The sequence below is a fragment of the Eublepharis macularius genome, chromosome 19, assembly GCF_028583425.1.
Source record: "Eublepharis macularius isolate TG4126 chromosome 19, MPM_Emac_v1.0, whole genome shotgun sequence".
Lineage (NCBI taxonomy): Eukaryota > Metazoa > Chordata > Lepidosauria > Squamata > Eublepharidae > Eublepharis > Eublepharis macularius.
Genome location: NC_072808.1, coordinates 3,786,336 through 3,799,385, shown reverse-complemented (window position 1 = coordinate 3,799,385; position 13,050 = coordinate 3,786,336). Strand labels below are relative to the sequence as shown.

Here is a 13,050-nt window from a genome sequence, read left to right as displayed (position 1 = left end):
CAACAGCAGAACTGTCCTGCTGTCTAGCATGATGACGAATGCCACCAATTGCCAAGACAAGACCAGCACACACACTCAACATACAAATTATTTAAAATGGTAGGCATAACAATTTTGCAAAGGGTAAATTTAAATCTGCAGATGCACCGAACAGGGGAAGCTGCCTGTGACAGCCCCGTTCAGATGTTCAAGTTTGGTGTCCCAGCAATGCATAATGGGATCCTTATGACCCTCCCAATATGCATGGTCTCCATGTTACGTGAAAAGAGCAAATCTGTATTTTCCATGTCCATACTAAACCAGCATACGTCGATATATCCCCTTTTTAAAAAATCTGCTGTTCCATTTGCATGTTCCAAAAGCTTGACATGCATGGAAACTATGCATGTTCCCCCTTTCCATACAATGTAGCGACCATGTATTGGGAGGATCGTGCATAGCCGACGCTCCCTTTGTGCGTGGCTGGAGCGCATCTGAACAGGGCTATTGATTGAAACCCTTCAAGTCAGTCAGCGTTGCCCCGTTCTCCGGGGTCTCAGGGAGAAGTCTTCCCCATCACCTATGCCTGATCTTTTCAGCTGGAGACTGAATGAGGCATTCCACATACAAAGCAGGTGCTCAAGCACTGAGCGACAGCGCCACAGCGCCCACATTATTGCGCCATCTCATGTTCAAAATCCACCAGCTCGGCCAATAAAAGGAAGTGGTAAATGAATGCATTAAGAAAAACCATTCTGGGGTGGGGGAATTTTTGGCTTGCCAACTTCATTTTTTTCACTTACCATGACAACCAGTGCTACACGGATCAATCTATGCCATCACAAGGCCATGGCCTGCTGGTTCAGCAAAGCTGTTATTAGCTTGAAAATGGTTTCCCCTACAACCACATTAACAGCAGGCTGAATTATAGCGAAGCATGCAAGTTGAACCATTCAGTTGCGAAAGCTGCTAACACTAAGTTGGAAGTTACCTTTTTACATTCTTCGAAAGAAAAAAAAATATTAGTGTTTGGAAAGTCTCGTCCCAGTATGACCTCTGGTACCGAACAGATCCATATGAACACTGATGTAAATCCAAATGCATGAATTTAGAGGCCTACAGTGGATGAACTAAGTGGATCTTATACACCTGAAAGCATTAATATAAACACTTAAGTTTGAACAAGTTTGATCCTTAAACTGCCTCATTAGACTGGGCACACATGTTTAAAAGGACTTAAAAGCACCCTTCTCAATTCTAAAGTATCATTTGATTTGTAAAGCACACAAAAAAGACCACTTGCCAGTTCATATTCTTGAATATTTGTTATGGCATTAATTCTTCTGCCCATTAAGACCCCACTCCCAAATAAGTGAGACGGAATTCACATCTTCCATGGCTTCATTCCTGTATGGCCTTCGATGGCCAGTGACTCTCAAGTTTTATTAAGCAAGGAGGCACGTCAGCATAAAAGATCCATAGCCGTGTTTGAGTTCATAGTTTCATTCTCAAGTTAAGAAAACAAAACAAAACAAAACTGTAGGACACCAACTATCACAGCAGCCAGAAGAAGGCCCACTTGTGAGCTACCCTCATTGACACCTGCGGAAAGAAACCACCAACCCACCTGGGGGGCTTTCAAGGGCAGAGGTTTGGGAGGGGGAATTCAGTTGCCACTTTGACATAGCACAGCAAGCTTGGTACTGCTAACGAACGGCGTAGCGTGATCCACCGTCTCTTGCCAAGAGGGATCAGAAAACCTTCTACAGCACAACCTTTGTCACCTGCTCTGCACCAACTTGGGTTATTGTTAGTAAGAGGATAGCACAGTTTTAGAGCTCATGTGGGGGGGGGGGGGCGGGATTTCCTCTGTCAATCAGCGAGTCGTTTACCAGGAACTGAAACAGGTCAGTTTGGGTTCATTCAATGCAGGCGCTACCGCAACATCACTTTTTCTGAGCTGCCAATAACTGAGTTCCATCACTGGTTGATCAGGCATACTACTGGGCCGTAGACATCAGATTTCAGAGTCTTGGTATTCCCATAAAGCCATACGAGGGATACGAGGGATTCCCTTAAAGCAAACCACAATACAATGGCAGGCCAGGTTTGCAGAGGTAGGACTGAGCTATGCTATGATTATAAATTTCCATCCCCAAGGGCAACTGGACTGGGGACTGAAAAAGAAGCTGATCTTTATTGACTTGTGTATGTCAGGAATTGTCATTTTTAACTACTTAAGAGCCCATGAGCTGCAATTGTCAGAGTTTGTTTCCCATCTCCATTAATTTTTTTTTAAAAATATGACGAATCCCAAATTCCCACCACCTCATTAGGGCAACATACTAGATTAAAGAAACCCAATTTTAAGAAATTCTTCTCTCTTGGCAGAAAATCTTGTAAAACTGATAAAAAATTCATTTATTGGATTTATACTCCGCCCTCCCCACATCAGTGGGCTCAGCTACTCAAATCACGTGGCACGCTGGGGAAAAATACATGTAACTAGGTTTCATTTAAAAACATCAGCAGCTTTCCCCCGCCCCTGTGTACCTTGCTTAGATTAAGCGCAGGGGATGCCACCTTCCATCTCTACGGCCTCTGAATTCCATGATATTGCTGCACCCTGCCACGAGGAGTTGTACAGCTTGCAAGAAACTAGGAGAACCTTTTTGGATTGCCATGCAAGTTTGATGGAGGACTGGAAGGCTAAGGAGATACAGGATTCATCCCTCCGACAGGTTGTCCACCCTTGGTTTTAGGGCATCGTCTCTGAAAATGTAACAGTCCCTCCTCTCTGTCTCTCCCTCCAAAGCTAGGAAAATGCCTTTTGGCCTCTTGTTCTGAAGACTGTTGCCTCTGCCCAAGAGACTCGTTGCTGCCCTAGAAACAGAGAGGCAGAACAGCCTCTGCAGCCTCTGCAGCCTCTGGAGCTTTCACAGCCTCCGCAGAAAGCGCTGTAAAGCTACTGCTATGAGCCTTTTCCTCGATGCTGCTGCTATGGCCTTCGAAAGGATTCATTCAGCACTAACCGATATCAGCTCTATGTACCCCAAACAGATCAACCACATGGATCTCTTAGCATACTTTTCCCTCTTCTTCATTTTAGGGAAGCGGGGAGGGTGACTGTAAGGAAACAAAAAGGCAGACGACGGTATCTGAAGGGCCATTTTCTCTTTTGTGCTTGGGAGTCTCTTGAACTGAAGTGCAGAATAAAGCCACAGGCAGCCCTTTCCCATGCTACACGGCATAAACTCGTGAGTTCCTTCTAATTTATACTGGCAGGGAAGAGACAAAACCAGATCACTCACACAAGCGCGCGCACGCACACACACACACACACACACCCTTTTACCTAAGAATCAATGAGTTCTGAAGTAGTCCGAACAAGAACAAAGTCTTTATCTAAAAATTGGTCCAAAACCCTGGAAGTCCCTTTGGCTGTACCAGCCAAGTACACGTCCAGAAAGTTTGCACAGCTGAGGCGTTCCAGAACGGATGCTCGCTTCCAGGGGTGCCCAGAGCATCGTTGTCACGAACATTATCTTCCCCCTCCCATCAAAGCGTTGCAGCTGTAGTTCATAGGCAGCTCCCCGCCCCCCCCCCCCGAACCAATGACACATAATTGCAAAGTTTCCATTCACTGATCGGCCTGGCAGTTGTAGCCATGTTGTCGAACACCAAACAAGCAGTGGCGTGCTTACGACAGACGTCTACCTGCGTGCCAGCAACGGTATAGGGTGTTCACCTAACAAGAGGCAACATGCTGTGTTAACAAGATGAATCTCAGTTGCTTTTGTGGATAACTGCCGGTATCCAGGAGCCAGGATGGATGATTGAAGACGAGTATATGTGAGAAGAGGTGGCCAGCCCAAGTCTCCTGCTTATTTTAAGATGATGTGGTAACTGTCGTTGGTTTCAGCTGCAAAGAAAGCATACCACCATCAGACTCTGGATGAATGCAATGGTTGCATCCCATGTCCCAAACCTACTGAAACAGTGGGAATCGATGCTTTGCACATTCATCTCAAATACTGGTTTGTCTAATTGAAATGCTAGAGGAGGCCAAAGCATAATAGTAGACGGGCTAACTAGAGATGGGCACGAGCCGAAATACAAACCAAAATTCAGCATGAACTGGGCTGGTTTGTGGTTCGTGAAGTGGCAATTTGTCAGAGCCCATTTCTGACAAACCGCCACGAACTTTAGGCTGGTTTGTTTTTTTTGGTTTGTCACTGCAGACAGCCTGGCGTCGATCAATCAATTTCCTAGGTAACAGGGGATGGACTTTCTCGGGCCTTCTGCTGGCCTGGAAGTGATGATATAATGACCTGGATGTGATGTTTTCACGAACCAAACGAACCAGTTTGGGAACAAGGGCAGGTTCGTGAAAGTTTGTGGTTTGTGAAATGCGACAAACCATGAATCTCATGGTTCGTCCCCCCCCCCCCCCCCCGGTTTGTGCCCATCTCTGAGGCTAACAAATATTGCTATCCCTCAGACAAATGGTTACCTTTCATTGTGTCCAAGACAAAACATGATTCATCTTGAAAGTTCTGTATCATCTAAAAGGACAAATGAAAACAAATAGCAGGTTTAGTGTCCCAGGCATTACTCATCCAGAAACGAAAACTGCAACATTTTAGAAAGAAATGTGTTTGAGTAATGTGCCCACCTAAGGTTTCCCACTCAATTTCTTAGCAATAGGCTGGCCTTGAAAAAAGCGCAGAAGAGAAACCCCCTTTTGGTCCCCATCTTAAACTGCTGCCCTTTCTCAAATTGCTATGCATGAAATCATTAGTCTCAATAGCCAGTGACTGAAAAGAGAGGCGAGAGGGAGGCGGGTAGACAGAAGGGAGGTGAGAAGCAATGTTTGCCCTTCCATCTTCTTGTGAGACAGTTCATGGAGTTTCTTCAATCACTCGAGTGCCACAAAGTCTCAGAGGTGCCACCACTGAAAAAGCCCTGTCTCTAGTTGCCCCCTCCTTTATATCTGAAGGTGCTTTGCTTTAAAGGCAATGCTCAGTTTGCTAAAGCAGACAGGGTGGATAATATGGAAGGAGATGGTACTTTGTGTACCCTGGCCCCAAGCTATTTAGGGCCTTAAAGGTAGGAACCAGCACTTTGAATTGTGCCCAGAAACAGGAGGACAGCCAGTATATATCTTTCAGCACAGGGGTAATACAATCCCAGTAACCAACTCCTGGCTGCTGCATTTTGGACCAACTGAGCTGTTTTCAAAGACAGTTCCACATAAGAATAGCCTTGCTGGATCAGACCAGTGGTCCATCTAGTCCACTATATGATCACACGTAGTGGCCAAGCAGCTATTCTGGAGGGCCGACAGTAGGGTAGAGAGTTCAGCAAGGATACTGTACAGGTATTACACCAAACCCCCAGGGCTTCTTTAGAAGCCATAGAGGCTGAAGCCTTTATTCCCCCTAACGTCACTTCTTAGCACTGATATTCAACAGTTTACTGTCTCTGAATGTGGTGGTTCCCTTTAGTCACCAGGGCTAGCAGCTGTTAACGGACCTCTCCTCCACCAATGTCTAATTCCCTTCTAAAGCCATCTATGCCTGAGGCCATCATTATAACATATGGTGGAAAATTCCACATCTTAATTACTTTAATCAGTCTCATTACGGGAACCGGATGATGTCTGAATGCTCCCAAATACTGCAGAAGTTTCCTGCTGCCCGTGCAGGAAAAAATTCCTGTATAGAAGCAGCCTCAGAGTGGCTTTGGATGAATGTTAATGAAAATGCCATCCATATGTGCGAGTCACACAGCCGGTATCTGTGCACACCTTTAAAGCCCAACCTGTGCACACTGGAGGCTGCCTTGTATGAAGACAGCTAATTGGCCCATCAAGCTAAGTACCGAAAGGACATAAGAAGAGCCCTATGGGATCAGACCAGCGGACCATCTAGTCCAGCATCCTGTCTCGCACACTGGCCAACCAGTTACTCTGGAGGGCCAACGGGGCACTGGTAGTCAGAGGTTTTCTGCCTTTGAATATGAAGGTTCCCTTTAGCCACTTTGGCTAGTAGCCGCGGACAAACCTATCCTCTGTGAAGCAGTCTAATCCCCTTTTAAAGCTGTATATACCCTGTAGCCATAACTAAATCCTCTAGCAGCTAATTCCACATCTTAATCACTTGTTGTGTAAAGAAGTACACTGATCAGGGAGGGGGCCTTTTATGTGGTAATACTCAATCTCCAGAAAAGGCACCCACACTACCTCTATTAATATTAAGATGGACATATAAAGTTGGCCTGGAAATCTCATGCTTTTAATAGTATTTGAAATTCTTTAAATTCTGTTTTTCTGTTGTTTATATATGCTTCTAATTGCTATAGTATATGTGTGGGTGGATTTTTTTTTTGCTGATGTATTTTATTTAGATATTCCCAAATTCCTTTTATTGTTTTCAAAATCACCAACAATACAAATGACTTTTACAAGAATAGGTATCTATAAATAATTATTACATTCAGTATGTTTTCAAAATTATTATATATTCATACAATCAAAAATAACATATATTTATAATTCATTTACAATCATTTAGCTTTTATTTAGATATTCCTATGTATACATTTATTCAGTGAACTATTTTGTGGGCTTCATCTCCGAAGGAGCCCTGACCTGGATAGCCCAGGTGAGCCCGATCTTGTCACATCTCCGAAGCTAAGCAGGGTTGGCCTTGGTTAGTAATTGGAGAGGACACCTCCAACAAAGACCAGGGTTGCAGAGCCAGGTAATGGCAAACCACGTCTGATAAGTCTCCTGCCATGAAAACTCCACTAGGGGTCGCCATAAGTCAACTACGATTTGAGGGCACCACACACACATATATCTAAAGAAAGGGGTTTTTTTTAATTCCTGTAAATTAAGTAAGAGTCACTGGTTTTCAGATTTTCTACCTCCAAGGAATGCTTTCCTCAGTTTGTGTGATGAGGAATGCCTTGATCATTTAGCTGCAAAGATGGAGAACACAGGCCAGGCCTCTTGGGCCTCACCTTGAGCACAGCACGGAACACGCAATGCTCTTCTCCAAATGTGCGCAGCAAGGACCAGTAGTGTCAGGCAAGCCATCTCCGTAAGGAAGCTTGTCCACCATTATTTATCTTGCTAAGAAATCCCCCTCGATAAGCATCCAGGGAAACTCAGGGTTCCTTGAAACACAGACACATCTGTCATAAGCAATGACCCCTTTTTGTCTCCTGCTTCGTGACTTACGTCTGTGAGCTGTTTTGCATAGGTCCCCAACCAAGCTGCAGCAGTTGAAGTGTGGCAAGAGGAAAGAACAAGCTTATGTTGTGTACGCAGGCACCAAAGATGTTTTATTGGGGTTCCTTTATAAGTAATACATGTGGGTTCTTCAAAGAAACCTATGTATGCTCCAACAACAGAGCTTCTCCACTCAAAGGAAGTACTTATGTGGTAATATATGGGCAATGCTGTCCAATGTAGTTTCTAAATCTGGCAGGTTTTATTTTTACTTTCATTCTAAAATCAGTTTGGGCAAATCCCCTTTTGGAGATGTAGTTAACAGACCTCCGACAGTTACCTCCTTTGCATTAATTACGAGAGTTACCTCTTTTGTGTGAATTCCCGCTTCTCTTTTGATGCTAAGACAGCAGGCGAGCAGAACTAGCTGCAACCCCGTGCCGAGCTCCCCAAGCCCCAGACAATTGCCCGGGCATGCTTACCTCATCACTGATGAGGACATGTATCCCCGTGGGACCTTGTTTGTAGATCTGGCTGATCTGTTGCGAGGAAATGCTGAAGAGTTGGGCTAGTTTCTCTGTCAGCTCCACAGCAGTCAACTCCTCTAAGTAGATGGCATGATAGACTGCAACAAAGGAAAGAAAACTAACAAGGAGCACTTCCAAGTTGACCACATGGGGCGTGCGGGGGGGGGGCATCTATTTTTAAGAATGAGCTGCAGAACAAATCCCTGGGGAGGATATAGGGAGCTCAACATTAAGTTGCACCTCACCATTTAAAACAGGGCTTCATTCATTCATTCATTCATTCATTCATTCATTCATTCATTCATTCATTCTAATTTACTCTTTCCCCCCTCTCAGGACATCCAACAGATTCAATGGAAGTATTCTTAATACAATTACAATACACCCTTCCTGGACATTAAATGTTTGCTTGATTAAGTACTATTGCTTCCAGAAGAGAATACGTTCTCCAAAACACACATTTCGAAGCATTTTTGTGAGGCCCATAGCTTGCCCAGAAGATACTATTTATTCAAATTAAGCTCTTTCAAGTAGTACTGTGAACCAATTCCTTGATTTATAGTGCATTTCTATGCACAGTCACTCCAGTCTAAGTCCACTTATTTTTATGATATGCTAAAACTTGCTCAAGAGTACAATAATTTGGGGGGAGGGGGCGTATTTTAGGTATAGATGTATGTACTTTTCCCCCACCATTGGCAACATTTCAAGAGACATTCCCCCTTGGGCAAGAGAATGCCTCTTGTAGGAGGCTAGCCATCCATATGTTCATGAGAAATTACATTTAAAAAATAACCATTTTTTTAAAAAGCCATCTACCTAATTAATGGAGAGTCCTGTCAAACCAGCGGATTAAACAACGCACCAAAGCAAAGAGATCATTCCAGGGCTCTGACAAAGGAGAGACTGATTCTACTTTTCCTGTAGCTCTTACCAAAGAAAGTACTGTTGGCTGCATCCCCATCTTCGTGTTCCTGCTGGTCCCTCAACTGCTGTGATTCTTGGCAGACGTAGATAGTCAGCCTTGGCCGTACCATCCTGTGGAAGAAGGAAGATGTGAGCGCCCAGGAGTTGGAAGAGAATTAGCTAAGGGTGAGGGCAGCAGAAAAGAAAGATACATAAGTATTAAGCAGCATTTTATTTAGCAATCTGAAAGCCAAGGCAATTGCATGTTCAGCAAAAGGGCATGTGGCGCACTCTCCCCACGAGAGAATCCATTCAGACTGCTGGTAGACCACTGTACCTTTAAGGCTTTCCCCCCACATCAAAACATCTCTGCGCATGAAGAGCATTACATTAGGCAGAGACACACGATTCCCGCAGCATCTGTCATGCCACAGCCATCACAGTGAGCCTCAGAGAGGAGATTTATCACTGGCAAAATGGTAAGTTTTAGTTATTATCAACAGCTTTCATTTCAAGCTCAGTTTTCGTTTACAGCAGATTAGGGCTGGAGGCTGATGGCCAGTCCCTCCCTCAGGCCTTTTTAGGGAGATTTCCAGACACCCATGGTTTGCAGACACACACACCCTTCTTGTGAAAGCAACTCATGCTCCCTTGTTAAGTCACACTGGGCTTCTCCTATTACCCCAGCAGATCATGAAGGATCAACAGAGCAGCAGCTTCTATATCACCAACGGAATCTAAAGAGATGTGCTAAGGCCCATCTAAAACCCCTCAGAACTAGAGATGAATATGGGAGAATGCCTGCATACAGACGTAAAATTTTTGTAAGTTTTGAAGCTGTTTTTGTGGGGGGAGAGATCAAAGTTTTGGGAAAGACTGAAACATACGTAACACTTTCCCATCAAATCAGTAAAATAAATTAAGATTAAATACAAAAGTTATTAACGTTGAAAATACTAAGCTCGTTAATAACACATTATCCTTAAACACAGTATAGCATATTAACTGTCACCAAAATGGTTCTTATTTAAACGATCTTGAAAATATGTCACATATGTCTACACCACACAGAGGAATTATCTAATGCGGCAAATTACCTTGCATAAAATTTTTCTTACTACACATTTTAAATAAAACTTTGCCTTAAAAAGTATTTCATTCATTCCAAAAGGAAAAAAAATATGAATAGGAGTTTTCTCTTCGGTGCTTCCCACAATTCTCCAATTGTTCCATTAGAAAAATTGAAAAAGTCCTCAGGGGGGAAGTTAGTCTTGCCCCATTTTTCTGGCTCTTTTCCCAGGCTTTCACATCTCTACGCCTGCATCATCGCATATGGAATACTTATTCTCTCCCAGGCTTAGAAATGTCTGCAGGGGAGTTGGCATTGGCAACAGCTGTTCTAACCAACCAGCTACTTTATGATCGATCTGTGGAGACTCTTTCAGCGTGTCAATTTCTGGGAAAGTGAAGTATTTGTGCGGTGCTATTGCTGTAAGGAAGAGAGACCAAAGGACAGAACGAAGGAGATGTAGGAAGAGAACCAAGGATGCTGACAGAAGGACGAGTACTATCAGATAGAAAGAGAGGGTGAGGAAGGGTTCAGAGACTTACAAGAGAGGGAAAGAGAAAAACAAGGGTGAAAACTGAGGAGGAGGGAGTTCTATGGGGGTGGGAAGAAAAGAAAGTAGTAGAAGACTAGCGGTAGAGAACCATGTGGTAAGGAAACAGAGGCAATGTTGACGTGGAAGGAGAGCATGGGGGAAAAGGGCAAACAGAGGGATTCAGAGAATGAACACAGAAAAGCTCACTCTACCACGGAAGCTCCCTGGGAGACCCTGCCACTCTGCCTGAAGCATCTCCCCAGGATGTTGCTGTGAGGACAAAAAAGGAGAAGGGAACTCTGTATGCCGCCTTCAGTTCCTCTGAGGAAAAGTGGGGAAGAACCCTGAGACTCAAAATGGCTCAAGAGCACCACCTAACAGCATCTGGGTTCTTCGACCCCTGCAGCCTGCACAAGAATAAGTCATTCCACCTGGCCAGGTAACATCCATTAGGCATGCCCTCAATAATGATTTCATTTCACGCCTGGTGCTTTTCCCCACAGCAATTCTGGAGAGCGAGTGATGTCATTGCTTTTTAAGGTTTTTAGTTTGATCTACGTCCTCTGATATCAGGAGCCTCATCGCTCCAAATATGTCCCCTTCAAATACAGCTTGTATCCAGAGATAGCCATAGCCCACCCATTTCCCTCTATACCACTACACCCATGTTTTCATTTAGCACCAAGTAATCCAGCTCTCAGAGGCTTCTCGAGTTTACGTAAGCCCCTGTACTCTGTTTCTTTCTCCAAGGGCTGGCAACGTGCACATTCCCCCCTATGTCTCTTAAAGCTTCTTAAACAGCTGTCAGTTCCTGACACTCTCATACTATCAATGTTTTGGCCCCGTCCCATCGAGATTACCTGGACCAGTAAAGCCACCATCCCATAGGTAGAAGCCAAAACCAAACTGGATGCTCCACAGCTCCTGTCAGCTTTCCTCCACGAGTTAATTATAAAGCCCATTAAAAGTTTTGCTGTTAACTTTACACATGCTGCTGAAACATGCTGTGATGAGCTGTGGCCAAATGCAGCTTATTGATGCAACGTGTGCAAGGGGACACAGATGTCCACGTGCGTCCATGTTCCAGTTTTAATGAATATACAACTACAGGACAACAACGTGTGCCCATTAATGTGTATAAAGCAGCTCGTGCTCTAGCTTCCGTTAACGAGTGTCCTAAGGAGACAGGATTACTGTTTATGTAGCCTAATTGGCTTTCGTTTCACAGGAAGCTCGGCATCTTCTTCCAGACAGGAATAAAAATCAGTCCTAAACACAAGAGGTACATCAGCCTCAATCTTGACGCTCAAAAAACAAGAGTCGCTCAGGACCACGGTTCAGGAACAAACCTTTTTTATTTGTTTGCTTTCAAGGAGCTCACAGACCCCCGACATCTGTTAGACAGGCCCACCTCTCTCAGATGTAGTGTAAACGTGACACCTCCCCCCCAGAAGTGGATCCATCTCCACTTCTATCTCCTTACTGACCTTTGCCATATGTGATGTTGCTTTATATAGAGTCAAGCCCAACGGTCTACCCAGCTCAGCACTGTTTTTAATGGCAGAGGGTCTTCAGAACTCAGACAGAAAACGAATATGATTCTTTTAACTGGAAATGCTAGGGATTGAACATGGGTCCTTTTGCACGCAAGCATATGCTCTACACCTCTGAGCTATGGCCCCGCAGAGCCATCAGCTGCGATCCCCATCAGGTTCCATGTTTACTTGCTTGTCCTCACTCCTTTAATACCAGCAACCATCACTAGTCTCAGATCTACAAACTACAGCAATTAGCACACTGGGTAGAAGCAAGTAAATCAGTATCACAAAAAAAATACCCCATTTTTTAAAAAGTCAGCTGCACGGAGTCAACGAACCCCACTGAACTACCACCACCACCACCCCCCGCCAGCCACTGCTACAGCTACGTTTCAGCACTATCTTAATGATCGGAACTGGAACATTAATTCTGAGGCATGGCTTGGCTTCTTGATGACCTTAAACAGAAAGCAAACTGTTGCTCACAGCGCAAACTGGTCAATATCAGCTCTTTCTCTTGAAAGACTGGCCAACAATGTTTCATGCCAACTGGAAAGCTTGGACGTCCCATTCCAACTCGAGTGGGACAAAAATCAGAAGGAGCACACAATTATCGATATTTCATAGGGAATCAGAGAGAAACTCTAAAAGGCAAGCTCTGTAATAAAGCAGCCACAGATGTTTGCTCATCAATCTGTCTTCTCATTGCAACTTAAGTTCTGGTCCTGCACAGTTAAGGAATAACTTGACCTTCTTAGATGTTCAAGAACTCAGCCAACAGCAGTTTGTTCCTGGCCCACCTTATTGCAGGACACTTCCAGATCAAAATTCCCTTCCGTCTCATCCAGGTCTTTAGCAGCATGCCAGTAAGCTTTCAAGAATTCAATAATTAAAAACTAGAAACCCTGTTTCTTTATTGCTCAGAGTATGAGCTTCCAACAAGTGTCTGAAAACCCATTTTGACAGTACGCACCGTCCCTTTAATGCGTTGAAGAGCCTGATGCCGTCTGCAGGGCCACAAATCTGTATGACGTCTTCTCTGGTTAGTTTCAATAAATCTGCTCCTGGGATGTAAAACCAAAAGGGGCGGGGGAACGAGAAAAAGCAAGATGGAATGAAGAGTCAGTGTTTATTTAAACTTGGCAGATCTCATACTTCATGCAGTATCTACTACTTGGTGGAGCGTGCACTCAAGTCATAGTTGACTTAGGGTGACCCTGGAGGGGTCTTCATGGCAAGAGACTAACAGAGTGGGTTTGCTT

General features: G+C 44.3%; 1 protein-coding gene across 1 annotated transcript in view; it reads right to left on the bottom strand.

Moving 5' to 3' along the window:
* Nucleotides 1-3,360: 3,360 nt before the first annotated feature.
* The window catches only part of TFCP2 (transcription factor CP2), a 44,340-nt gene continuing 34,650 nt past the window's right edge, over nucleotides 3,361-13,050 (bottom strand). The window contains exons 11-15 of the mRNA XM_055003634.1: nucleotides 12,762-12,852; nucleotides 8,678-8,781; nucleotides 7,699-7,841; nucleotides 4,493-4,544; nucleotides 3,361-3,901 (exon numbers count right to left, since the gene is read on the bottom strand). Of these exons, the coding sequence (XP_054859609.1) occupies nucleotides 3,864-3,901; nucleotides 4,493-4,544; nucleotides 7,699-7,841; nucleotides 8,678-8,781; nucleotides 12,762-12,852 (428 nt within the window). The 3' untranslated portion in view covers nucleotides 3,361-3,863. The remainder of the gene's footprint in view (nucleotides 3,902-4,492; nucleotides 4,545-7,698; nucleotides 7,842-8,677; nucleotides 8,782-12,761; nucleotides 12,853-13,050) is intronic.